The sequence below is a fragment of the Hyla sarda genome, chromosome 1, assembly GCF_029499605.1.
Source record: "Hyla sarda isolate aHylSar1 chromosome 1, aHylSar1.hap1, whole genome shotgun sequence".
Taxonomy (NCBI): Eukaryota; Metazoa; Chordata; class Amphibia; order Anura; family Hylidae; genus Hyla; species Hyla sarda.
The window spans coordinates 616844303-616870663 of NC_079189.1; the positions used below are offsets into that span (position 1 = coordinate 616844303).

At 50.9% G+C, this 26361-nt stretch overlaps 2 protein-coding genes across 4 annotated transcripts in view; one reads left to right on the forward strand and one right to left on the reverse strand.

The window, feature by feature from the left end:
- The window catches only part of LOC130299484 (zinc finger protein 892-like), a 68062-nt gene extending 60496 nt beyond the window's left edge, over nt 1-7566 (reverse strand). The window contains exon 1 of the mRNA XM_056551465.1: nt 7444-7566. The gene's annotated coding sequence lies outside the window, so the exon portion shown is untranslated. The remainder of the gene's footprint in view (nt 1-7443) is intronic.
- Nucleotides 7567-7668: 102 nt separating this feature from the next.
- Nucleotides 7669-25673, forward strand: LOC130299544 (uncharacterized). Of its 3 annotated transcripts, none has more exons than XM_056551470.1 (9): nt 7670-7972; nt 13242-13350; nt 19768-19926; nt 21642-21800; nt 22906-23029; nt 24931-25040; nt 25126-25210; nt 25297-25370; nt 25491-25672. In XM_056551470.1, exons 3-9 carry the CDS (start codon nt 19819-19821, stop codon nt 25614-25616), a joined length of 786 nt encoding a protein of 261 aa, XP_056407445.1. In that variant the 5' UTR covers nt 7670-7972; nt 13242-13350; nt 19768-19818; the 3' UTR covers nt 25617-25672. The 3 variants fall into 3 exon arrangements, with proteins under 3 accessions (XP_056407447.1, XP_056407445.1, XP_056407446.1); XM_056551471.1 differs by lacking the exon at nt 7670-7972 and adding an exon at nt 11334-11354; XM_056551472.1 differs by lacking the exon at nt 13242-13350 and having other exon boundaries at nt 7669-7972; nt 25491-25673.
- Nucleotides 25674-26361: the final 688 nt, after the last annotated feature.

The window sequence follows — 26361 nt, forward strand, 5'->3', positions numbered from 1 at the left end:
TCATCCCCCGTCCTCCGTGCCCTCATTCCCCGTGCCCTCATCCCCAGTCCTCCGTGCCCTCATCCCCCGTGCCCTCATCCCCCTTCCTCCGTGCCCTCGTCCCCTCATCCCCCGTGCCCTCATTCCCTGTCCTCCGTGCCCTCATCCCCGTGCCCTCATCCCCCGTGCCCTCATCCTCCGTGTCCCCTGATCCCATTCCTCTGTCCTAAGTGTCCTCATCCCCCATCCTACGTGTCCTCATCCCCCATCCTACGTGTCCCCCGATCCCAGTCCTCTGTGTCCCCCGATTCCCCATTCCATCCCCCGTCCTCCGTGCCCTCATCCCCCGTCCTCCGTGCCCTCATCCTCCGTTCTCCGTGCCCTCATCCCCCGTCCACCGTGCCCTCATCCCCCGTCCTCCGTGCCCTCATCCCCCGTCCTCCGTGCCCTCATCCCCCGCCCTCCGTGCCCTCATCCCCCGCCCTCCGTGCCCTCATCCCCCGCCCTCCGTGCCCTCATCCCCCGCCCTCCGTGCCCTCATCCCCCGCCCTCCGTGCCCTCATCCCCCCTCCTCCGTGTCCCCCGATCCCTGTTCTCCGTGTCCTCATCCCTCGTCCTCCGTGTCCTCATCCCCCGTCCTCCGTGTCCTCATCCCCCGTCCTCCGTGTCCTCATCCCCCGTCCCCCGATCCCCAGTCCTCCGTGTCCTCATCCCCAGTCCTCCGTGTCCTCATCCCCCGTGCCCTCATCCCCCGTCCTCCGTGCCCTCATCCCCCGTCCCCTCATCCCCCGTCCCCTCATCCCCCGTCCTCCGTGCCCTCATCCCCCGTGTCCTCATCCCCATCCTACGTGTACTCATCCCCCATCCTCCGTGTCCCCGATCCCAGTCCTCTGTGTCCCCCAATCCCCGTCCTCATCCCCCATGTCCTCATCCCCGTCCTCCGTGTCCTCATCCCCCGTGCCCTCATCCCCCGTCCTCCGTGCCCTCATCCCCTGTCCTCCGTGTCCCGACCCCCATCCTGTGTCCTGGTGCCTGTGTCCCGATCCCCGTCCTCCGTGCCCTCATCCCCCGTCCTCCGTGCCCTCATTCCCCGTGCCCTCATCCCCAGTCCTCCGTGCCCTCATCCCCCTTCCTCCGTGCCCTCGTCCCCTCATCCCCCGTGCCCTCATTCCCTGTCCTCCGTGCCCTCATCCCCGTGCCCTCATCCCCCGTCCACCGTGCCCTCATCCCCCGTCCTCCGTGCCCTCATCCTCCGTGTCCCCTGATCCCAGTCCTCTGTCCTAAGTGTCCTCATCCCCCATCCTACGTGTCCTCATCCCCCATCCTACGTGTCCCCCGATCCCAGTCCTCTGTGTCCCCCGATTCCCCATTCCATCCCCCGTCCTCCGTGCCCTCATCCCCCGTCCTCCGTGCCCTCATCCTCCGTGCCCTCATCCCCCGTCCTCCGTGCCCTCATCCCCCGTCCTCCGTGCCCTCATCCCCCGCCCTCCGTGCCCTCATCCCCCGCCCTCCGTGCCCTCATCCCCCGCCCTCCGTGCCCTCATCCCCCGCCCTCCGTGCCCTCATCCCCCGTCCTCCGTGCCCTCATCCCCCGCCCTCCGTGCCCTCATCCCCCGCCCTCTGTGCCCTCATCCCCCGCCCTCCGTGCCCTCATCCCCCCTCCTCCGTGTCCTCATCCCCCATCCTCCGTGTCCCCCGATCCCTGTTCTCCGTGTCCTCATCCCTCGTCCTCCGTGTCCTCATCCCCCGTCCTCCGTGTCCTCATCCCCTGTCCTCCGTGCCCTCATCCCCCGTGCCCTCATCCCCAGTCCTCCGTGTCCTCATCCCCCGTGCCCTCATCCCCCGTCCTCTGTGCCCTCATCCCCCGTCCCCTCATCCCCCGTCCCCTCATCCCCCGTCCTCTGTGCCCTCATCCCCCGTCCTCCGTGCCCTCATCCCCCCCGTCCTCCGTGCCCTCATTCCCCCCGTCCTCCGTGTCCTCATCCCCCGCCCTCCGTGCCCTCATCCCCCGCCCTCCGTGCCCTCATCCCCCGCCCTCTGTGCCCTCATCCCCCGCCCTCCGTGCCCTCATCCCCCCTCCTCCGTGTCCCCCGATCCCTGTTCTCCGTGTCCTCATCCCTCGTCCTCCGTGTCCTCATCCCCCGTCCTCCGTGTCCTCATCCCCTGTCCTCCGTGCCCTCATCCCCCGTCCCCCGTGCCCTCATCCCCAGTCCTCCGTGTCCTCATCCCCCGTGCCCTCATCCCCCGTCCTCTGTGCCCTCATCCCCCGTCCCCTCATCCCCCGTCCCCTCATCCCCCGTCCTCTGTGCCCTCATCCCCCGTCCTCCGTGCCCTCATCCCCCCCGTCCTCCGTGTCCTCATTCCCCCCGTCCTCCGTGTCCTCATTCCCCCCGTCCTCCGTGTCCTCATCCCCCGTCCTCCTTGTCCACCCCCCGTCCTCTGTGTCCCGATCCCCGTCGTCTGGGGAAGTGAAGTCAGAGGAGACACATCCGGATCTCCTGCCGCCTGAGCGGGATCGGAGTTACACTTTAAGCAGCAGGCGCTTGTTGTTTTGTGTCGACCTCCTGGAAAGCGTTTATAAAGAACAAAAGCTGCGGCCCCAAAAGTCTCAAAACAGGTCCCCAAAAATCTTTTATTAAATAAAAAATGTAAATAAATAAAATACAAAAGCTAAAAACCAATAATAAATAGTGGTGAGCGTCAGAGGCTATATTCGAATTTGCGATATTTCACGAATATATTGACGATTATTTGTCCTATTCGCATATTCGCTATGTTCATTCACTTTTTTTCGTATACAAAATTATGAATATTTGGCACTGTATCCTAAATATTCTTGAAATCGCAAAATGCCTATATTTGCGGGGAAAAAAAATCGCATTACGAATATTCGTGTTCAACACTAATAATAAATACGAACACTTCAGACTTATTTTTGTCAGATTATTTTGCACCATTAAACAAAACCCAAGAACCTTGTGTTCATATCCATCAGTGTTTCCCAAGCGGGGGGGCTCACCAGCTGGTGCAAAACCACAAATCCCAGCATGCCCGGACAGCCAACGGGCATGCTGGGAGTTGTGGTTTGTTTTGCAAGAGCTGGAGGGTCACAGTGATGACCACTGCCCTATACCCCAGTGCTTTCTGTCCGGGGTGCCTCCAGCTGTAGCAAAACTTTAAGCCACCAGAATGGCTGGACAGCCAAAAGTAAAAACCCCCGCATGGCCAGACAGCCAGGACTACAACCCCCAGCAAGACAGGACAGCCAGAACTACAACCCCCAGCAAGACAGGACAGCCAGAACTACAACCCCCAGCAAGACAGGACAGCCAGAACTACAACCCCCAGCAAGACAGGACAGCCAGAACTACAACCCCCAGCAAGACAGGACAGCCAGAACTACAACCCCCAGCAAGACAGGACAGCCAGAACTACAACCCCCAGCATGGGAAGACAGCTAATACTACAACCCCCAGCATGGCCGGACAGCTAATACTACAACCCCCAGCATGGCCGGACAGCCAATACTACAACCCCCAGCATGGGCGGACAGCCAATACTACAACCCCCAGCATGGCCGGACAGCCAATACTACAACCCCCAGCATGGCCGGACAGCCAATACTACAACCCCCAGCATGGCCGGACAGCCAATACTACAACCCCCAGCATGGCCGGACAGCCAATACTACAATCCCCAGAATGGGCGGACAGCCAGAACTACAACCCCCAGCATGGGCGGACAGCCAGAACTACAATCCCCAGCATGACTGGACAGCTAGAACTACAACCCCCAGCATGGCCAGACAGCCAGAACTACAATCCCCAGCATGGGCGGACAGCCAGAACTACAACCCCCAGCAAGACAGGTCAGCCAGAACTACAACCCCCAGCGTGGGCGGACAGCCAGAACTACAACCCCCAGTATGGCCGTACAGCAAATACTACAACCCCCAGCATGGCCGGATAGCCAATACTACAACCCCCAGCATGGCCGGACACCTAATACTACAACCCCCAGCATGGCCGTACAGCAAATACTACAACCCCCAGCATGGCCGTACAGCAAATACTACAACCCCCAGCATGGCCGTACAGCAAATACTACAACCCCCAGCATGGCCGTACAGCAAATACTACAACCCCCAGCATGGCCGTACAGCAAATATTTGGCACTGTATCCTAAATATTCTTGAAATCGCAAAATGCCTATATTTGCGGGGAAAAAAAATCGCATTACGAATATTCGTGCTCAACACTAATAATAAATACGAACACTTCAGACTTATTTTTGTCAGATTATTTTGCACCATTAAACAAAACCCAAGAACCTTGTGTTCATATCCGTCAGTGTTTCCCAAGCGGGGGGGGGGGGTCACATGCTGGTGCAAAACCACAAATCCCAGCATGCCCGGACAGCCAACGGGCATGCTGGGAGTTGTGGTTTGTTTTGCAAGAGCTGGAGGGTCACAGTGATGACCACTGCCCTATACCCCAGTGCTTTCTGTCCGGGGTGCCTCCAGCTGTAGCAAAACTTTAAGCCACCAGAATGGCTGGACAGCCAAAAGTAAAAACCCCCGCATGGCCAGACAGCCAGGACTACAACCCCCAGCAAGACAGGACAGCCAGAACTACAACCCCCAGCAAGACAGGACAGCCAGAACTACAACCGCCAGCAAGACAGGACAGCCAGAACTACAACCCCCAGCAAGACAGGACAGCCAGAACTACAACCCCCAGCATGGGCAGACAGCTAATACTACAACCCCCAGCATGGCCGGACAGCTAATACTACAACCCCCAGCATGGCCAGACAGCCAATACTACAATCCCCAGCATGGGCGGACAGCCAATACTACAACCCCCAGCATGGCCGGACAGCCAATACTACAACCCCCAGCATGGCCGGACAGCCAATACTACAACCCCCAGCATGGCCGGACAGCCAATACTACAACCCCCAGCATGGCCGGACAGCCAATACTACAACCCCCAGCATGGCCGGACAGCCAATACTACAACCCCCAGCATGGCCGGACAGCCAATACTACAACCCCCAGCATGGCCGGACAGCCAATACTACAACCCCCAGCATGGCCGGACAGCCAATACTACAATCCCCAGAATGGGCGGACAGCCAGAACTACAACCCCCAGCATGGGCGGACAGCCAGAACTACAATCCCCAGCATGACTGGACAGCTAGAACTACAACCCCCAGCATGGCCAGACAGCCAATACTACAATCCCCAGAATGGGCGGACAGCCTGAGCTACAACCCCCAGCATGGGCGGACAGCCAGAACTACAACCCCCAGTATGGCCGGACAGCCAATACTACAATCCCCAGAATGGGCGGACAGCCTGAGCTACAACCCCCAGCATGGGCGGACAGCCAGAACTACAACCCCCAGCATGGGCGGACAGACAATACTACAGCTCCCAGCATGGGCGGACAGCCAGAACCACAACCCCCAGCATGGCCGGACAGCCAATACTACAACCCCCAGCATGGCCGTACAGCAAATACTACAACCCCCAGCATGGCCGTACAGCAAATACTACAACCCCCAGCATGGCCGTACAGCAAATACTACAACCCCCAGCATGGCCGTACAGCAAATATTTGGCACTGTATCCTAAATATTCTTGAAATCGCAAAATGCCTATATTTGCGGGGAAAAAAAATCGCATTACGAATATTCGTGCTCAACACTAATAATAAATACGAACACTTCAGACTTATTTTTGTCAGATTATTTTGCACCATTAAACAAAACCCAAGAACCTTGTGTTCATATCCGTCAGTGTTTCCCAAGCAGGGGGGGGGGGGTCACATGCTGGTGCAAAACCACAAATCCCAGCATGCCCGGACAGCCAACGGGCATGCTGGGAGTTGTGGTTTGTTTTGCAAGAGCTGGAGGGTCACAGTGATGACCACTGCCCTATACCCCAGTGCTTTCTGTCCGGGGTGCCTCCAGCTGTAGCAAAACTTTAAGCCACCAGAATGGCTGGACAGCCAAAAGTAAAAACCCCCGCATGGCCAGACAGCCAGGACTACAACCCCCAGCAAGACAGGACAGCCACAACTACAACCCCCAGCAAGACAGGACAGCCAGAACTACAACCGCCAGCAAGACAGGACAGCCAGAACTACAACCCCCAGCAAGACAGGACAGCCAGAACTACAACCCCCAGCATGGGCAGACAGCTAATACTACAACCCCCAGCATGGCCGGACAGCCAATACTACAACCCCCAGCATGGCCGGACAGCCAATACTACAACCCCCAGCATGGCCGGACAGCCAATACTACAACCCCCAGCATGGCCGGACAGCCAATACTACAACCCCCAGCATGGGCAGACAGCCAATACTACAATCCCCAGCATGGGCGGACAGCCAGAACTACAACCCCCAGCATGGGCGGACAGACAATACTACAACCCCCAGCATGGCCGGACAGCCAATACTACAACCCCCAGCATGGCCGGACAGCCAATACTACAACCCCCAGCATGGCCGGACAGCCAATACTACAATCCCCAGAATGGGCGGACAGCCTGAGCTACAACCCCCAGCATGGGCGGACAGACAATACTACAGCTCCCAGCATGGGCGGACAGCCAGAACTACAACCCCCAGCATGGGCGGACAGCCAGAACTACAACCCCCAGCATGGCCGGACAGCCAATACTTTAACCCCCAGCATGGCCGGACAGCCAATACTACAATCCCCAGAATGGGCGGACAGCCAGAACTACAACCCCCAGCATGGCCGGACAGCCAATACTTTAACCCCCAGCATGGCCGGACAGCCAATACTACAATCCCCCAGCATGGCCGGACAGCCAATACTACAATCCCCAGAATGGGCGGACAGCCAGAACTACAACCCCCAGCATGGGCGGACAGCCAGAACTACAATCCCCAGCATGACTGGACAGCTAGAACTACAACCCCCAGCATGGCCAGACAGCCAGAACTACAATCCCCAGCATGGGCGGACAGCCAGAACTACAACCCCCAGCATGGGCGGACAGCCAGAACTACAACCCCCAGTATGGCCGTACAGCTAATACTACAACCCCCAGCATGGCCGTACAGCAAATACTACAACCCCCAGCATGGCCGTACAGCTAATACTACAACCCCCAGCATGGTCGTACAGCTAATACTACAACCCCCAGCATGGCCGGGCAGCTAATACTACAACCCCCAGCATGGGCGGGCAGCTAATACTACAACCCCCAGCATGCCCTGAGAGCCTTTGTTGCATCCCTCTGCTCCATCCTATTCTCCAACCTGTAGTTCTCCAGCTAATGCAAAACTACAACCCCCAGCATGCCCTAAGAGTAAAGGCTGGGAGTCGTAGTTCTGCAGCATTGGATTCTATCCACAGTTTTGTCCATTCTGTGAAGCACAGATCCCCTCAGAGTACAGGCGGCCATGTTGTTGTATCTCACCTCAGCAGTGACGGGAAAACCTTCTTATGGCTGATAACAGAGAGAACAACTCCTCAGCGGCGACAACAGCGAGAAAACGAGTGACAAGGACCTAGGATGACGTCACCAGAGGGCGGAGCTCAGCAGGGGATGAAGGACCTGTGGTGAGGTCATGAGGGGGCGGGACTCGGAAGAAGGACCTGTGATGATGGTCATGTGACATAAGGGGCGGAGCATAGCAGTGGGGAGCACGAAGGACCTGTGATGATGGTCATGTGACATAAGGGGCGGAGCATATCAGTGGAGAGGACGAAGGTCCTGTGATGATGGTCATGTGACATACGGGGGCGGAGCATAGCAGTGGGGAGGACGAAGGCCCTGTGATGATGGTCATGTGACATAAGGAGGAAGGGCTTTGTTAACCCATCTCTATCATCATGTGACTGATCACATGGTTATGACGTCGTCACAGGTCCTTTACCGTTGCTCCATACCAGATGCTGGTCGGTGCTGTCGTCTCTTGTTGTCTCTGTTATCAGCCAGCAGTCAGGTAAGGTCACATGGAGGATTTGCTGTGATGTTCAGTCTGGTGGAGTCACGTGATCTCTGTCCTCTCTCTGTGTGACTATAAGGGGTTAAAGGCGTTTTACCATTATATTACCAAGATAAATGTCCTGTTTGAAATACATTGTTGTTAACCCCTCCCCCATTACGTAGATGCCCCAGTAGTTAGGTAGTCAGGAGACCTCCTATTGGGTAGATGCCCCCCAGTAGTCAGGAGACCTCCTATTGGGTAGATGCCCCCCAGTAGTTAGGTAGTCAGGGAACCTCCTATTGGGTAGATGCCCCCAGTAGTTAGGTAGTCAGGAGACCTTCTATTGGGTAGATGCCCCCAGTAGTTAGGTGGTCAGGGAACCTCCTATTGGGTAGATGCCCCCAGTAGTTAGGTAGTCAGGGAACCTCCTATTGGGTAGATGCCCCCCAGTAGTTAGGTAGTCAGGAGACCTTCTATTGGGTAGATTACCCCAGTAGTTAGGTAGTCAGGAGACCTCCTATTGGGTAGATGCCCCCAGTAGTTAGGTAGTCAGGAGACCTTCTATTGGGTAGATTACCCCAGTAGTTAGGTAGTCAGGAGACCTCCTATTGGGTAGATGCCCCCAGTAGTTAGGTGGTCAGGGAACCTCCTATTGGGTAGATGCCCCCAGTAGTTAGGTAGTCAGGAGACCTCCTATTGGGTAGATGCCCCCCAGTAGTTAGGTAGTCAGGGAACCTCCTATTGGGTAGATGCCCCCAGTAGTTAGGTAGTCAGGAGACCTTCTATTAGGTAAATGCCCCCAGTAGTTAGGTAGTCAGGAGACCTCCTATTGGGTAGATGCCCCCCAGTAGTTAGGTAGTCAGGAGACCTCCTATTGGGTAGATGCCCCCCAGTAGTTAGGTAGTCAGGAGACCTCCTATTGGGTAGATGCCCCCCAGTAGTTAGGTAGTCTGGGAACCTCCTATTGGGTAGATGCCCCCAGTAGTTAGGTAGTCAGGAGACCTCCTATTGGGTAGATGCCCCCAGTAGTTAGGTAGTCAGGAGACCTCCTATTGGGTAGATGCCCCCCAGTAGTTAGGTAGTCAGGAGACCTCCTATTGGGTAGATGCCTCCAGTAGTTAGGTAGTCAGGGAACCTCCTATTGGGTAGATGCCTCCAGTAGTTAGGTAGTCAGGGAACCTCCTATTGGGTAGATGCCCCCCAGTAGTTAGGTAGTCAGGAGACCTCCTATTGGGTAGATGCCCCCCAGTAGTTAGGTGGTCAGGGAACCTCCTATTGGGTAGATGCCCCCCAGTAGTTAGGTGGTCAGGGAACCTCCTATTGGGTAGATGCCCCCCAGTAGTTAGGTAGTCAGGAGACCTCCTATTGGGTAGATGCCCCCCAGTAGTTAGGTAGTCAGGAGACCTCCTATTGGGTTGATGCCCCCAGTAGTTAGGTAGTCAGGGAACCTCCTATTGGGTAGATGCCCCCAGTAGTTAGGTAGTCAGGAGACCTCCTATTGGGTAGATGCCCCCAGTAGTTAGGTGGTCAGGGAACCTCCTATTGGGTAGATGCCCCCAGTAGTTAGGTAGTCAGGAGACCTCCTATTGGGTAGATGCCCCCAGTAGTTAGGTAGTCAGGAGACCTCCTATTGGGTAGATGCCCCCCAGTAGTTAGGTAGTCAGGAGACCTCCTATTGGGTAGATGCCCCCCAGTAGTTAGGTAGTCAGGAGACCTCCTATTGGGTAGATGCCCCCCAGTAGTTAGGTAGTCAGGAGACCTCCTATTGGGTAGATGCCCCCCAGTAGTTAGGTAGTCAGGAGACCTCCTATTGGGTAGATGCCCCCCAGTAGTTAGGTAGTCAGGAGACCTCCTATTGGGTAGATGCCCCCCAGTAGTTAGGTAGTCAGGGAACCTCCTATTGGGTAGATGCCCCCAGTAGTTAGGTAGTCAGGGAACCTCCTATTGGGTAGATGCCCCCAGTAGTTAGGTAGTCAGGGAACCTCCTATTGGGTAGATGCCCCCAGTAGTTAGGTAGTCAGGAGACCTCCTATTGGGTAGATGCCCCCAGTAGTTCGGTAGTCAGGGAACCTCCTTTTGGGTAGATGCCCCCAGTAGTTAGGTAGTCAGGGAACCTCCTATTGGGTAGATGCCCCCAGTAGTTAGTCAGGGAACCTCCTATTGGGTTGATGCCCCCAGTAGTTAGTCAGGGAACCTCCTATTGGGTAGATGCCCCCAGTAGTCAGGAGACCTCCTATTGGGTAGATGCCCCCAGTAGTTAGGTAGTCAGGGAACCTCTTATTGGGTTGATGCCCCCCAGTAGTTAGTCAGGGAACCTCCTATTGGGTAGATGCCCCCAGTAGTTAGGTAGTCAGGAGACCTCCTATTGGGTAGATGCCCCCAGTAGTTAGGTAGTCAGGAGACCTCCTATTGGGTAGATGCCCCCAGTAGTTAGGTAGTCAGGGAACCTCCTATTGGGTAGAAGCCCCCAGTAGTTAGGTAGTCAGGAGACCTCCTATTGGGTAGATGCCCCCAGTAGTTAGGTAGTCAGGAGACCTCCTATTGGGTAGAAGCCCCCAGTAGCTAGGTAGTCAGGAGACCTCCTATTGGGTAGATGCCCCCAGTAGTTAGGTAGTCAGGAAACCTCCTATTGGGTAGATGCCCCCAGTAGTTAGGTAGTCAGGATACCTCCTTTTGGGTAGATGCCCCCAGTAGCTAGGTAGTTAGGAGACCTCCTATTGGGTAGATGCCCCAGTAGTTAGGTAGTCAGGAGGCCTCCTATTGGGTAGATGCCCCCCAGTAGTTAGGTAGTCAGGGAACCTTCTATTGGGTAGATGCCCTCAGTAGTTAGGTAGTCAGGAGACCTCCTATTGGGTAGATGCCCCCAGTAGTTAGGTAGTCAGGAGACCTCCTATTGGGTAGATGCCCCCAGTAGTTAGGTAGTCTGGGAACCTCTTATTGGGTAGATGCCCCCAGTAGTTAGGTAGTCAGGGAACCTCCTATTGGGTAGAAGCCCCCAGTAGTTAGGTAGTCAGGAGACCTCCTATTGGGTAGATGCCTCCAGTAGTTAGGTAGTCAGGGAACCTCCTATTGGGTAGATGCCCCCAGTAGTTAGGTAGTCAGGGAACCTCCTATTGGGTAGATGCCCCCAGTAGTTAGGTAGTCAGGAGACCTCCTATTGGGTAGATGCCCCCAGTGACCTATGTAGTTAGGACGAGCCAACCAGATGCTTCTATCCCTTGTATTAGAGGGACGGAGGGTTCACTAGTCCCTGACGATATTAATTGGGAGTCCCAGGCGTTCTGTCAGGACTTATACTCCTCCAGAGTCATTGGAGGGACTGCTGCTGCCACTTCTAGAAATCCTCTCCCCCGTGTGTAGAAGGCGCGGGCAGACGCCCTTGACACCCCGATTTCTGGTGAGGAGATTGCGCATGCTATACGGGACATGCCCCCTGCAAGGACCCCCGGCTTGGGTGGGTTTATTGGGGACTGGTACAATATGAAGAGTGAATTGTTGGTGCCCAGATTGTGGAGTCCCCCGGACCTCTGAGTGACCTCTGCTGTCCCTTTTAGGAACTGTCCAGAGCAGGAGAAAATCCCCATAGGAAACATATGCTGCTCTGGACAGTTCCTAAAATGGACAGCAGAGGTCACTGTGGTCGTGACAGAAGAGACATCCAAAAAGAAAAGCATTTCCTCTGTAGTATACAGCAGCTAATAAGTACTGGAAGGATTAAGATTTTTTAATAGAAGTAATTTACAAATCTGTTTATAACTTTCTGGCATCAGTTGATTTGAAAAGAAATCTGTGCCGGGCGCTGCTTCTGAGACGGGGACGTAATGTCACGGCCACGCCCCCTAGTGATGCCACGCCCCCTCCATTCATGTCTATGGGAGGGGGCGTGGATGGAGGCCTTTTGATCGCGTTTTATTCATTTTTTTTATTCTAGTATATGAAGTGATCAAAAATACACTTTCTGGACTTTGGAATTGTTTTACGCTTTTGCGCCTTTGACCGCGCGGTTTAATTAACATCATATTTGAATAGTTCGAACATTTACGCATGCGGCGATACCACACGTGTTTAGGTTTTATTTACATTTTTTGGGGGGAAAAAGGGGGGGGGGAGTTAAACTTTTCCTAGGGAAGCGGATAAATGGGTTATGGATAAGGTGTCTGATCGCGGGGGTGGTGATGTCACGGCCACGCCCCTCATGATGTCACGCCCCCTTAATGCAAGTCTATGGGAGGGGGGCGTGGCGGTCGCCACGCCCCCTCCCATAGACTTGCATTGAGGGGGCGCGACCGTGATGTAACGACCCCCACTGCCCACCCCAAGCGTTCGGAACAAAATAATCCGAAACGCTGGGGCAGCAGAGTACCCGTTTAACCTGTTGGGGTCAGAGGGTTAAAGATAAACATGTGGTATCGCCGCATTTTAATCATATGGACCTACAGAATAAAGATAAGGGGTCATTTTTACCGAAAAATGTACTATGTAGAAACGGGAGCCCCCAAAAGTTACAAAATGGCGTTTTTTCTTCACTTTTGTCGCACAATGATTTTTTATTTCCATTTCACCGTAGATTTTTGGGTAAAATGACTGACGTCATTACAAAGTAGAATTGGTGGCGCAAAAAATAAGCAATCATATGGAATTTTAGGTGCAAAATTGAGAGTTATATTTTAAAGGTAAGAAGGAAAAAACGAAAGTGCAAAAACGGAAAAAAAAGTCTCCATTGGGTTAATGCATATTTATTTACTTTTTATTTATTTGTTTATTTTTACACTTTTTTTTAGTCCCTATAGGGAACTATAACATGTAATCTTTAGATTGCAGACACTGATCAATGCTTCTCCATAGGAGAGCATTGATCAGTGTTATCGGTGCTCCATTGCTTCAGCCTGGCAAAGCTGAATCCAAGCCTGGAGCACGGATTGGACAGCAGGGAGGAAGGGAAGAGACCTCATCCCCCCCCCGCCCGTCCTCCCAGCTGATCAGGATGCCGCGGTTCCATCATAGCAGTCCCGATCAGCCCACTGAGCTAGCCAGGAACGCTTTTAGACGCCGCAATCAACTTTGCTCGCAGCGTCTAAAGGGTTGACGCCGGACATCAACCCAATCGGCCATGTCCGGCATTCGCTGTGAGTCCTGGTTGCTGATAGCAACCGGGAGCCGCTGGGTATGATGCACGCTCACCTGCTGAGCGTGCGTCATACACTTATACGTCCATTTGTGGGAAAGGGTTAAACGTCTCTTCACAAGATTAAACAAATGTCATTCTTTTAATCTTTCCTCATAGCTAAAAATGTTCCGGCCCCTTATTAGTTTAGTTCCCGTCTCTGCGCCTTCTCCAGCTCCACAACGTCCCATTAATGAACTGGTGACCAAAACTGACCAGCGTAATCCAGGTGAGGCCGAACCAATGCTTTATAATGGGGGGTAGTATAGACTAGACTGTACCAATGCTTTATAAAGGGGGAGTAGTATAGACTGTACCAATGCTTTATAAAGGGGGAGTAGTATAGACTGTACCAATGTTTATAAAGGGGGAGTAGTATAGACTGTACCAATGCTTTATAAAGGGGGAGTAGTATAGACTGTACCAATGCTTTATAAAGGGGGAGTAGTATAGACTGTACCAATGCTTTATATAGGGGAGTATTATAGACTGTACCAATGCTTTATAAAGGGGGGTATTATAGACTGTACCAATGCTTTATAAAGGGGGGTATTATAGACTGTACCAATGCTTTATAAAGGGGGGTATTATAAACTATAGACTATACCAATGCTTTATAAAGCGGGGTATTATAGACTATACCATTGCTTTATAAAGAGGGGAGGGGGGATTATAGACTGTACCAATGCTTTATAAAGGGGAGTATTATAGACTATAGGCTGTACCAATGCTTTATAAAGGGGTAGTATTATAGACTATACCAATGCTTTATAAAGGGGAGTATTATAGACTGTACCAATGCTATATAAAGGGGGAGTATTATAAACTGTACCAATGCTATATAAAGGGGGAGTATTATAGACTGTACCAATGCTATATAAAGGGGGAGTATTATAAACTGTACCAATGCTTTATAAAGGGGGGGGGAGGGGGTATTCTAGACTATACCAATGCTATATAAAGGGGGTATTATAGACTAAACCAATGCTTTATAAAGGGGGGTATTATAGACTGTACCAATGCTTTATAAAGGGGAGTATTATAGACTATACCAATGCTATATAAAGGGGGTATTATAGACTATACCAATGCTTTATAAAGGGGGGTATTATAGACTATACCAATGCTTTATAAAGGGGGGTATTATAGACTATACCAATGCTTTATAAAGGGGAGTATTATAGACTATACCAATGCCTTATAAAGGGGAGTATTATAGACTATACCAATGCCTTATAAAGGGGAGTATTATAGACTATACCAATGCCTTATAAAGGGGAGTATTATAGACTATAGACTGTACCAATGCTTTATAAAGGGGAGTATTATAGACTATACCAATGCTATATAAAGGGGAGTATTATAGACTATACCAATGCCTTATAAAGGGGGAGTATTATAGACTATACCAATGCTATATAAAGGGGAGTATTATAGACTATACCAATGCCTTATAAAGGGGGAGTAGTATAGACTGTACCAATGCTTTATATAGGGGAGTATTATAGACTGTACCAATGCTTTATAAAGGGGAGTATTATAGACTATACCAATGCTATATAAAGGGGAGTATTATAGACTATACCAATGCTTTATAAAAGGGGAGTATTATAGACTATACCAATGCCTTATAAAGGGGGAGTATTATAGACCGTACCAATGCTTTATAAAGGGGGAGTATTATACACTATAGACTGTACCAATGCCTTATAAAGGGGAGTATTATAGACTACACCAATGCTTTATAAAGGGGGAGTATTATACACTATAGACTGTACCAATGCTTTATAAAGGGGGAGTATTATGTCCCTGTCCCTCCAGTCCAGGCCTCCTTTTATACAGGACAATATCCTGCCGGCCTTAGAAGCAGCCGCCTGACATTGTGCTATTCTGTATCTATGATCTACAAGTCACCTGATCCTTCTCTCCCAGTTTAACCCCTGAAGACATAGGATACTGCGGGTTTTTAGTACAGCACACCTTGTATGGATATATAGCAAGTGGTGCACACGGTTACTGGAGCCCAGGTCAATGGCATGATTCTCGGAGGATCCATTGGGGACGACACAGCACCCACCCATTTGTTTGTGGTTATGGTTCGGTCCGAGGGCTTGTGTTGGGTTCTTTTTGTCTGGTTCCCTCGGACACCTGTTGGGTTTCTTCAGTCCTCTCCTACTGCTTTGGGACTAAACTGATTATCTCAGAGTCAGTAGGGGGGGGTAGATCCTGCCAGGAGGGGCCGACTTTATCCCCCAATGGATCCTCCGAGAAAGAGATTTTACGGTAAGCATAAAAAATCTACTTGTACAAATAAAAAAAAAAAAGTAAAACAACTAAATGTAAAGATATTTGGTCTCATCACGGGTGGAAATGTCTGATCTATTAGCGTAAAATGTTGCTGTGACTGGTGTTTCCTTACATGATAAGGACTTTATGATCTCCCGTCCCTTAAAGTGGTACTCCAACGCTTAGACATCTTATCCCTTATCCAAAGGATAGGGGATAAGATGCCTGATCGCGGGAGTCCCGCCGCTGGGGACCCCCGTGATCTTGCACGCGGCACCCCGTTTGTAATCAGTCCCCGGAGCATGTTCGCTCCAGGTCTGATTACTGTCGATCACGGGGCCGGAGCATTGTGACGTCAAGGCTCCGCCCCATGTGATGTCACACTCCGCTCCCCTCAATGCTGTCACGCCCCCTCCCAGCTGTCACGCCCCCTCCCATAGGCTTGCATTGAGGGGGCGGAGCGTGACTTCCCATAGGCTTGCAGTGACAGCTGTCACGCCCCCTCCCATAGGCTTGCATTGAGAGGGCGGAGCGTGACGTCCCATAGGCTTGCAGTGACAGTTGTCATGCCCCCCTCCCATAGGCTTTCATTGAGGGGGCGGAGCATGACGCCCATAGGCTTGCAGTGACATCTGTCACGCCCCCTCCCATAGGCTTGCATTGAGGGGGCAGAGCGTGACATCACACGGAGGCGGAGCCATGACGTCACTAGGCTCTGTCCCCGTGATCGCTCCGGGGGCTGATTCTAACAGGGTGCGGCGTGGAAGATCACAGGGGTCCCCAGTGGCAGGACCCCCGCGATTAGGCATCTTATCCCCTATCCTTTTGTATAGGGGATAAGATGTCTTAGCGTCGGAGTACCCCTATAAATACTTGGGAATCCACATTACTTCTCACTACTCCTCCCTTTACTCTACTAACTATCTCCCTCTGCTTCGGGACCTTCGGGCCATGTTAGATAAATGGCGCTCCCAGTATATTTCTTTTTTTCGGACGCATCGCGGCGGTGAAAATGACCATCCTCCCGAAATTGCTTTATTCTTTTGAAACATTGCCTGTGCGGTTGCCGCTATCTGCCCTGCGCGCTTTTCAGTCGGCCATTTTTCGCCTTCATTTGGAATGGGAAGAGGCATTGGCTCCCACAATGTCGGTTATGATGGGCAGTCGGGAGTCAGGGGGTCTGGCTGTCCCGGATGTGGTCAAATATTACTGGGCTGCTCACCTACGTCACCTTGCAGCCTGGTCCTCTTATCATGCCTATAGCTGCTGAACTTTTTTATTTTTTTATATGTTGTAGTACATTTGTACTACAACTTATCTCTAATACATTTTCATTTGTTTTTTAATTTTTTTTTTTATTAAAATGCTTTAATTAACGTTTGAAAATCGGCCACTAGGGGGTCTCCCTCCTAGTGGCCGGCTGCAGGCTGGTGTGACGTCACGCCTGAATTCGGACTGTTGCCGGACGGGCATCGGTCCTAATTCATTCAGCCTGCGCTTGCTCCCTGCCTGTCAATCAGACAGGCAGGGAGCGAGCGCATTGGCTCCCTGGCCGGCCGGCCACTCCTCCAGCACATGATGCCGCTGCTGCCCCTGCACACTGGACTGTCTGGCAGTATGTATGGATCTGTTTTAGGGGAGAGTGGGGGTTGGAGGAGAGCGGGGTTCAGCACTTTAACACGGGGGGGGGGGGGGGGGGTCGGGGAACAGACGGAAGGAACGGGGTAGTGCCGCGCCACGCCCATGGCCCTAACGGTTCTCTGTACAGGGTGCCTACAGCTGTTTCAACCCTACAACTCCCAGCTTGCCCTGACAGCCAATAAATGTCATGGCAAGCTGGGAGTTGTAGTGGTGAAACAGCTGAAGGCACCCTATATAGATGAACTAAGGGCGGAAGTCGCCCTCCCCAGCAGGCATCAGTGACGTGGTGAGCACACTACCAGGCAGACAGTCATTTTTAACATAGTAAAAAAAAAAATTTAAAGCAGGGAGGGGGTTAGGGTTAGATGGGTAATAGGCAGGGATAGAAAAAAAAAACGGATGGTGGGAGCTTTTTTAGGTATGTCAACTGGCGAACGGATATTTGCATACTCTATTTACTCCCTGGCTATTGTGTTTTTTTTTTTTTTTTACCGTCCTGATGCTGAGGTTCCCAGTGGGACGTTCTATTGCCTACGGGCTTTATTCGATTACTTGTCTGCCTGTTTCTGCCTTATATTACTATGGATTATTTTTGGGCTTCGACCCTTGCGATGTTCTTTATATGTTATTTTCCTGTCTGGATTCATTTCCATGTAAAATCTTTAATAAAAATTACAGTTTAAAAAATAAAAAAATGTTGCTGTGAACGGCGTAAATGTGAAAAAATACCAAAGTGTAAAATTGCAGATTTTCTGGTCACATCATATTTGAACAATACGTCACATATAGGCAAAAGTTGTACCGCTAAAAACTACAGATCGTGGTGGAAAAAAGGAGCCCTTATACAGCCCCATTCATGGGAAAATAAGAAAGTTATTGGGGTCAGCAGAGAGTCAACAATACAGCAACACGCAGCACTTATCGCAGACACTTTCAAAAAGTGAAATTGGACCGAGCCCCTTTGCTAAAGTCTATTGGGTAGATGCCCCCAGTAGTCAGAACACCTCCTATTGGGTAGATGTCCCCAGTAGTCAGGACACCTCCTATTGGGTAGATGCCCCCAGTAGTTCGGTAGTCTGGGAACCTCCTATTGGGTGGTAGTCAGGGAACCTCCTATTGGGTAGATGTCCCCAGTAGTCAGGACACCTCCTATTGGGTAGATGCCCCCAGTAGTTCGGTAGTCTGGGAACCTCCTATTGGGTGGTAGTCAGGGAACCTCCTATTGGGTAGATGCCCCAGTAGTTAGGTAGTCGGGGAACCTCCTATTGGGTAGATGCCCCCAGTAGTCAGGAGACCTCCTATTGGGTAGATGCCCCCAGTAGTTAGGTAGTCAGGGAACCTCCTATTGGGTAGATGCCCCCAGTAGTTAGGTAGTCTGGGAACCTCCTATTGGGTAGATGCCCCCATTAAGTAGTTTTCCTTCAATAAGTCCCCTCCAAAATAAAATAATAAAAATCCCTCTTTGCTCCTCCGTTGAGGCCTCTGCATCCTCGGTGCGATGAAATGACGTCCTTGTGCTGCAGGTCCTGTACCACTCTGGATAATGAAGTAAATTATGTAATATGGCCATCACGTCCTCCAGCAGCTGTGCTGCAAAGAGAACTGTAAATAGTGGGGGCGGGGCTCTGATCGGGCACCTCCTCTCCCTATTAACCTCTTAATGACCACCTGTTTATGGCGCTTAAAAGTTATTCACTATAGAGCAGGTCCAGGAGCACGGTCTATGAGGTGGGTGCTGGCTCTATTTTACACCCCGGAAGGAGCCAGGAAGTGGCGAAACGTCGGGCAGTGGCGTCTCATCTCCCTGTTATATTTTCACCACTTGGTAATATATACTTATGACTTAATTTGTGATTTGGTATTGTATTTGTTATTTGGAGGGAACTTCCCTTTTGGCACTTAGCTGTTTTGTACACCAGTATTTGGTTTTATATCATCCGTTTGGGGTGAGATTTGCCGTTTTTTTGTTCTCATTGTCATGTCTCCAGTCGTTGTACCTTGTTCACATTTATATTTTAACTCTTTGTATCAATAAAATTTATGATTTTAGATCTGTAGTCACGCTTCTGTATGGTTTTGCTTGTTGTTTGCTCTGCGTGGGATCTATTACCCACTGGGAATTTCTGAGGCATCAAAATCTATTTTACACCCGCTGACACCTGATAGATATAATAAGTGAGGTCCCGATATATATAATAAGTGAGGTCCCGATAGATATAGTAAGTGAGGTCCCAATATATATAGTAAGTGAGGTCCCGATAGATATAGTAAGTGAGGTCCCGATAGATATAATAAGTGAGGTCCCGATAGATATAATAAGTGAGGTCCCAATATATATAATAAGTGAGGTCCCAATATATATAATAAGTAAGGTCCCAATATATATAATAAGTGAGGTCCCAATATATATAATAAGTAAGGTCCCAATATATATAATAAGTGAGGTCCTGATAGATATAATAAGTGAGGTCCCAATATATATAATAAGTGAGGTCCCAATATATATAGTAAGTGAGGTCCCGATAGATATAGTAAGTGAGGTCCCGATATATATAATAAGTAAGGTCCCAATATATATAATAAGTGAGGTCCCGATAGATATAGTAAGTGAGGTCCCGATATATATAATAAGTGAGGTCCCGATAGATATAAGTGAGGTCCCGATAGATATAATAAGTGAGGTCCTGTATAATTGGGAGTCTCTCCGTTTCTTGTAAAGCTGCCAGCAGGACCAGATCCGTGATCCAGTTTTCTCTTATCCGCATACAAAATGGTCCTAATCCTGAATGACCAACTGAAGATGTCCCCGGACAGGACTGATGTGACTACAGGACTATTACACATCACCCTGGAGATCATCCGCCTGCTGACCGGAGAGGTGACTCCTCTAGATTTCTATCATCTTTATTGGATTATAGGGAAGAGAAGACATGGTAGGAAGGATCAGCCTCAATATGGGCAGTTACCATGGGAACCAATGGGCCAATAGGAATGTTATAGGAAGGATCAGCCCCAATATGGGCAGTTACCATGGGAACCAATGGGCCAATAGGAATGTTATAGGGTCAGCCCCAATATGGGCAGTTACCATGGGAACCAATGGGCCAATAGGAATGTTATAGGAAGGATCAGCCCCAATATGGGCAGTTACCATGGGAACCAATGGGCCAATAGGAATGTTATAGGGTCAGCCCCAATATGGGCAGTTACCATGGGAACCAATGGGCCAATAGGAATGTTATAGGAAGGATCAGCCCCAATATGGGCAGTTACCATGGCAACCAATGGGCCAATAGGAATGTTATAGGAAGGATCAGCCCCAATATGGGCAGTTACCATGGGAACCAATGGGCCAATAGGAACGATCAATGCAACAAGAGGGACCTATGAGTGGAGGGTAAATCCAATATTATTAACATTTGACCGCTAAGCGGTCACTGAGACCCTAAATTTCCCACCCAATATAAAACTTAACGTTTAATGAGCCAAGATTAAAATAACCTCACACATATTGATCCATAGTGCATTGATTGGCATGACACTGCATGCTATAGAAGTGAATTGAAAAAATAGACTGTGGCTGCAGTCCACAGTCTATAGTGTGAGACAATTAAAAATCTAACACATTGCCCGCCCGACGTTTCGCCACAGGCTGTGGCTTTATCAAGGGCTAAGAGGCAAATGGCGAATGGCCATTTGCCTCTTAGCCCTTGATAAAGCCACAGCCTGTGGCGAAACGTCGGGCGGGCGGGCAATGTGTTAGATTTTTAATTGTCTCACACTATAGACTGTGGACTGCAGCCACAGTCTATTTTTTCAATTCACTTCTATAGCATGCAGTGTCATGCCAATCAATGCACTATGGATCAATATGTGTGAGGTTATTTTAATCTTGGCTCATTAAACGTTAAGTTTTATATTGGGTGGGAAATTTAGGGTCTCAGTGACCGCTTAGCGGTCAAATGTTAATAATAGGAACGATCAGCCCCAATATGGGCAGTTACCATGGGAACCAGTGGGCCAATAGGAGCAATGATAATGGCAAATAAGCGGGTTATACAGAGGAGGAGAGGAGCAGATGGGCGAGTTATACCGAGGAGGAGAGGAGCAGATGGGCGGGTTATACCGAGGAGGAGAGGAGCAGATGGGCGGGTTATACCGAGGAGGAGAGGAGCAGATGGGCGGGTTATACCGAGGAGGAGAGGAGCAGATGGGCGGGTTATACTGAGGAGGAGAGGAGCAGATGGGCGGGTTATACCGAGGAGGAGAGGAGCAGATGGGCGGGTTATACAGAGGAGCAGATGGGCAGGTTATACCGAGGAGGAGAGGAGCAGATGGGCGGGTTATACCGAGGAGGAGAGGAGCAGATGGGCGGGTTATACCGAGGAGGAGAGGAGCAGATGGGCGGGTTATACTGAGGAGGAGAGGAGCAGATGGGCGGGTTATACCGAGGAGGAGAGGAGCAGATGGGCGGGTTATACCGAGGAGGAGAGGAGCAGATGGGCGGGTTATACCGAGGAGTTGGGAGGCGATTTATTCTGGTCACCAGATTTGGAGTCAGGGCATAAGTTTTGTGTCTCTTTCCATACACAGGATTACACAGTAGTGAAAAAGACATTGTGGACGTCAGGAAGATGGAGCAGGGGCCCGAACCCCATCACAGACCCTCCACCTCACTCCATGATACATGAGAGGAACAACAAGAAGATCCTAGAACTCATCAACAAGATGATGGAGCTGCTGACTGGAGAGGTGACCCTGCTGGGACATTATACAGTAATGGAGGGGTCTGGTGATGATTAGAGAGGTGACACTGCTGGGACATTATACAGTAATGGAGGGGTCTGGTGATGATTAGAGAGGTGACACTGCTGGGATATTATACAGTAATGGAGGGGTCTGGTGATGACTAGAGAGGTGACACTGCTGGGACATTATACAGTAATGGAGGGGTCTGGTGATGACTGGGGAGGTGACACTGCTGGGACATTATACAGTAATGGAGGGGTCTGGTGATGACTGGAGAGGTGACACTGCTGGGACATTATACAGTAATGGAGGGGTCTGGTGATGATTAGAGAGGTGACACTGCTGGGACATTATACAGTAATGGAGGGGTCTGGTGATGACTGGAGAGGTGACACTGCTGGGACATTATACAGTAATGGAGGGGTCTGGTGATGATTAGAGAGGTGACACTGCTGGGACATTATACAGTAATGGAGGGGTCTGGTGATGACTGGAGAGGTGACACTGCTGGGACATTATACAGTAATGGAGGGGTCTGGTGATGATTAGAGAGGTGACACTGCTGGGACATTATACAGTAATGGAGGGGTCTGGTGATGACTGGAGAGGTGACACTGCTGGGACAGTATACAGTAATGGAGGGGTCTGGTGATGACTGGAGAGGTGACACTGCTGGGACATTATATAGTAATGGAGGGGTCTGGGGATGATTAGAGAGGTGACACTGCTGGGACATTATACAGTAATGGAGGGGTCTGGTGATGACTGGAGAGGTGACACTGCTGGGACATTATATAGTAATGGAGGGGTCTGGTGATGACTGGAGAGGTGACACTGCTGGGACATTATACAGTAATGGAGGGGTCTGGTGATTGGAGAGGTGACACTGCTGGGACATTATACAGTAATGGAGGGGTCTGGTGATTGGAGAGGTGACACTGCTGGGACATTATACAGTAATGGAGAGGTCTGGTGATGATTAGAGAGGTGACACTGCTGGGACATTATACAGTAATGGAGGGGTCTGGGGATGATTAGAGAGGTGACACTGCTGGGACATTATACAGTAATGGAGGGGTCTGGTGATGACGGTATCATTGTGTGTCAGGTTCCTATAAGGTGTCAGGATGTGGCGGTCTATTTCTCCATGGAGGAGTGGGAATATGTAGAAGGACACACGGATCTGTACCAGGAAGCCAAGATGGAGGATCACCGGCCTCCTCTAGTACCCGGTAAGAAGATACAGTAATGGGCTCAGGCTGGTACTAGTGGTCTATATACTTTCATGTGTAATGCCACTTCTGTGCCCCAGACTTTCCTCGAGACAATGAGAACCTGGAGATGGATTTGCCATCATCTTGCATAGGACTTAGCAATAGTCTAAGGGCAGATTTTGGCTTCAGAAGTTGCTGCAAGTTTTAAAACAAATATCCTCTAGTACTATAACACTTATCTGAGAAACATACCTATACGTAAGAATGGGCAAATCATGAGTATTCATGGACTTTCTCCACTAGGGATCGACCGATTATCGGTATTGCCGATAATCGGCCGATAATAACGATTTTGGGCATTATCGGTATCGGCAATTACCTATTATTACCGATAATGCACCGCACCGCGACCGCCCCCCGACCCACCGCGTCGCACCCCCCACCGTAGTGCTGGGCGGTATACCGGTATGGATTTTTGCCCATACCGCTATACCGGTCAGGCCCCTCCCCCACCCTCCGAGTCAATAAAAAAAATGTATCTTACCCGTAATGGGGGTGGTCCGGGCCATCCATCCTTCCTGTAGTGTCCGGCGGCATTCCGGGTGGAGGGTGAACCAGTCCGGGCTGTCCTTCTCTGGGGGTCCAGCCCGGACTGGTTCACCCTCCACCCGGAATGCCGCCGGACACTACAGGAAGGATGGATGGCCCGGACCACCCTGACAGGTAGAGGGAGAGAAGCGGGTGGTGGCGGTGGCGGTCTATGGCCCCGCAAAAGCCATTGCAGTGCATTGATTTAAAGTGCCCGCTTTAAATCAATGATCTGCAGCGGTGTCGCGGGGGGATAAATAGCCGATAACTTATACCGGAATATCGGTATAAGTTATTGGCTATTGGCCCTAACCTACACCGATTATCGGTATCGGCCCTAAAAAAAACGATATCGGTCGATCCCTATTCTCCACTCCCCAGCGTTCGGAACAATTACTTCCGAACGCTGGGTGTGGGCTTCGGAAGTCTATGGGAGTGGGCGTGACGGCCATTAGACCACCCTCCCATAGACTTGCATTGAGGGGGCAGGGCATGATATCACAATGGGCAGGTCGTGACCTCACGAGGGGGGGGTGTGGCGACCCCCGAATCCCGCACCCGAATGCAGGGAAGTGGAGTACCCCTTTAAAGAGGTACTCCACTGCCCTCGCGTTCTGAAAATTCTATTCCGAATGCTTAGGGCGAGTGGCGGGGGTCGTGACGTCACGCCATGCCCCCTCAATGCAAGTCTATGGGTGGGGGCGTGGTGGCCACGAAGCCCCCTCCCATAGACTTGCATTGAGGGGGCATGGCGGGATGTCACAAGGGGTGTGGCCTTGACAGCACGACCCCAAAGGATAGGGTATAAGATGTCTGATCGCGGGGGTCCCGCTGCTGGGGCCCCCCGCGATCTGCCACAGCACTCTGCGTTCTAAACAAACTCGGGGTTCCTGTGACAGTGGTCGTGACGTCACGCAACCTCCATTCATGTCTATGGGAGAGGGCATGTCTGCTAACACGCCGCCCCCTCCCATAGACATTAATGGAGGGGGCAGGTCGTGACATAAAAAGAGGGCGTGGCCTCCGTCTCTTAGCATTCTGAACAAAATGTTCCGAACGCTGGAGCAACGGAGTACCCTTTTAAACCTTCTGTTGTTCTCTGGTCCAGTTGTGAGGCTTACGTACCGGTTATAGGCAGTGGACACGGATAGGATACTATGGTGGAACGGGGAGCTGTTCATCCTTTATAGGCCACGTCAGCCGCGCCGGGACCTTGGTGGTGGTGGTGGGTGTGACACGAATTCACATCCTGTATGATGTCATACGATACGTATCATCAGATATACCATAGGTTAGGTCTCACGGCGATCGTATTATTGTGTCTCCAAAAGATGGATCCAGTAAGAGTCCACGGGGGAGAAGTCCACGGGGGAGAAGTCCCAGTCCTCTGTATTACCAGGACAGTCCAGAGGGACACTACAGTATATCCGAGGATGATCAGGTAGATGACGATGGCAAAATCTCACCAAAAGACGACCATAAAGTGTCCGGATCAGGTTCATTTGACGTCTTTTCCTCTTGTTTAGGGTGAAGACCTGATGGACATTAAGGTTGAGGTCATAGATGATGATGATGAAGAAGAGGAGACGGATTTAGGGGCCGATCAGCAGCGTAAGGAGGGGGGAGATCTACATATTGTGCCCATCACATGACCATCACATGACCACACTATATCCCATCACTGTGTGTTTCCTCAGGTGGACTCATCGACTTAGATGGAGAGAGAGGTCCTGGTCCTGTGGAGGAGCTCCGTGTCCTCGAGGACGATCAGGTAGAAGAGGCCTCGGCCCTGTACACGGTCTCTGGGCGTAGATGTTGCCGTAGACCTTTGTTGGCTTCTTAACTCGATTTTCTCATCTCTGCCGTATTTTACCGAATTGTTACCTATCAGGGTGAAGATCCGTCTGATATGAAAGCAGAGGATGAGGCCAGGATGAGGGGCCTCCAGCTGTTCATTAGAGAAGTAGAGGAGGATATTCCAGAGGATGGCACCCCAGGTATAAACCAATGGATGTAGATGGTGACTTCTGTGTTTTCTTAAAGGGGTACTCCGGTGATAAAACTTTAACTTTTTGGCACTAGGTGATTTAAAAAAAAAAAAAACAGATTTGTAAATGACTTCTATTTAAAAATCTTAATCCTTCCAGTACTTATCATCTGCTGTATTCTCCACAGGAAGTTGTGTAGTTCTTTCCTTTCTGACCCCAGTTCTCTCTGCTGCCACCTCTGTCAGTGTCAGGAACTGTCCAGAGTAGGAGAGGTTTTCTATGGGGATTTGCTCCTTCTCTGGACAATTCCTGACACAGACAGAGGTGTCGGCAGAGAGCACTGTGGTCAGACAGAAAAGAACTTCCTGTGAACCATACAGCAGCTGATAAGTACTGGAAGGATTAAGACTTTTAAATTGAAGTAATTTACAAATCTGTTTAACTTTCTGCCACCAGTTGAATTGAAAAAAATAAATTAAAAAAATATATATTTTTTTCCACTCGGGTACCCCTTTAACCCCTTAACGATGCAGGACGTAAATGTACGTCCTGGTGAACTGGTACTTAACGCACCAGGACGTACATTTACATCCTATGCATAACCGTGAGCATCGGAGCGATGCTCGTGTCATGCGCGGCAGGTCCCGGATGCTGATAGCAGCCAGGGACCCACCCGTAATGGCGGACATCCACGATCGTGCGGATGTCCGCCATTAACACCTCAGATGCCGTGATCAATACAGATCACGGCATCTGCAGCATCGCGGTACTTTG

Bases quoted from the DNA above. Each gene is read 5' to 3' on its own strand.
- LOC130299544 (XM_056551472.1), top strand. From the start codon at position 19,819: ATGGTCCTAATCCTGAATGACCAACTGAAGATGTCCCCGGACAGGACT. The intron at 19,927-21,641 runs GTGACTCCTCTA...TTCCATACACAG, and splicing joins TCCGCCTGCTGACCGGAGAG to GATTACACAGTAGTGAAAAA. The intron at 23,030-24,930 runs GTAAGAAGATAC...TGTCTCCAAAAG, and splicing joins CCGGCCTCCTCTAGTACCCG to ATGGATCCAGTAAGAGTCCA.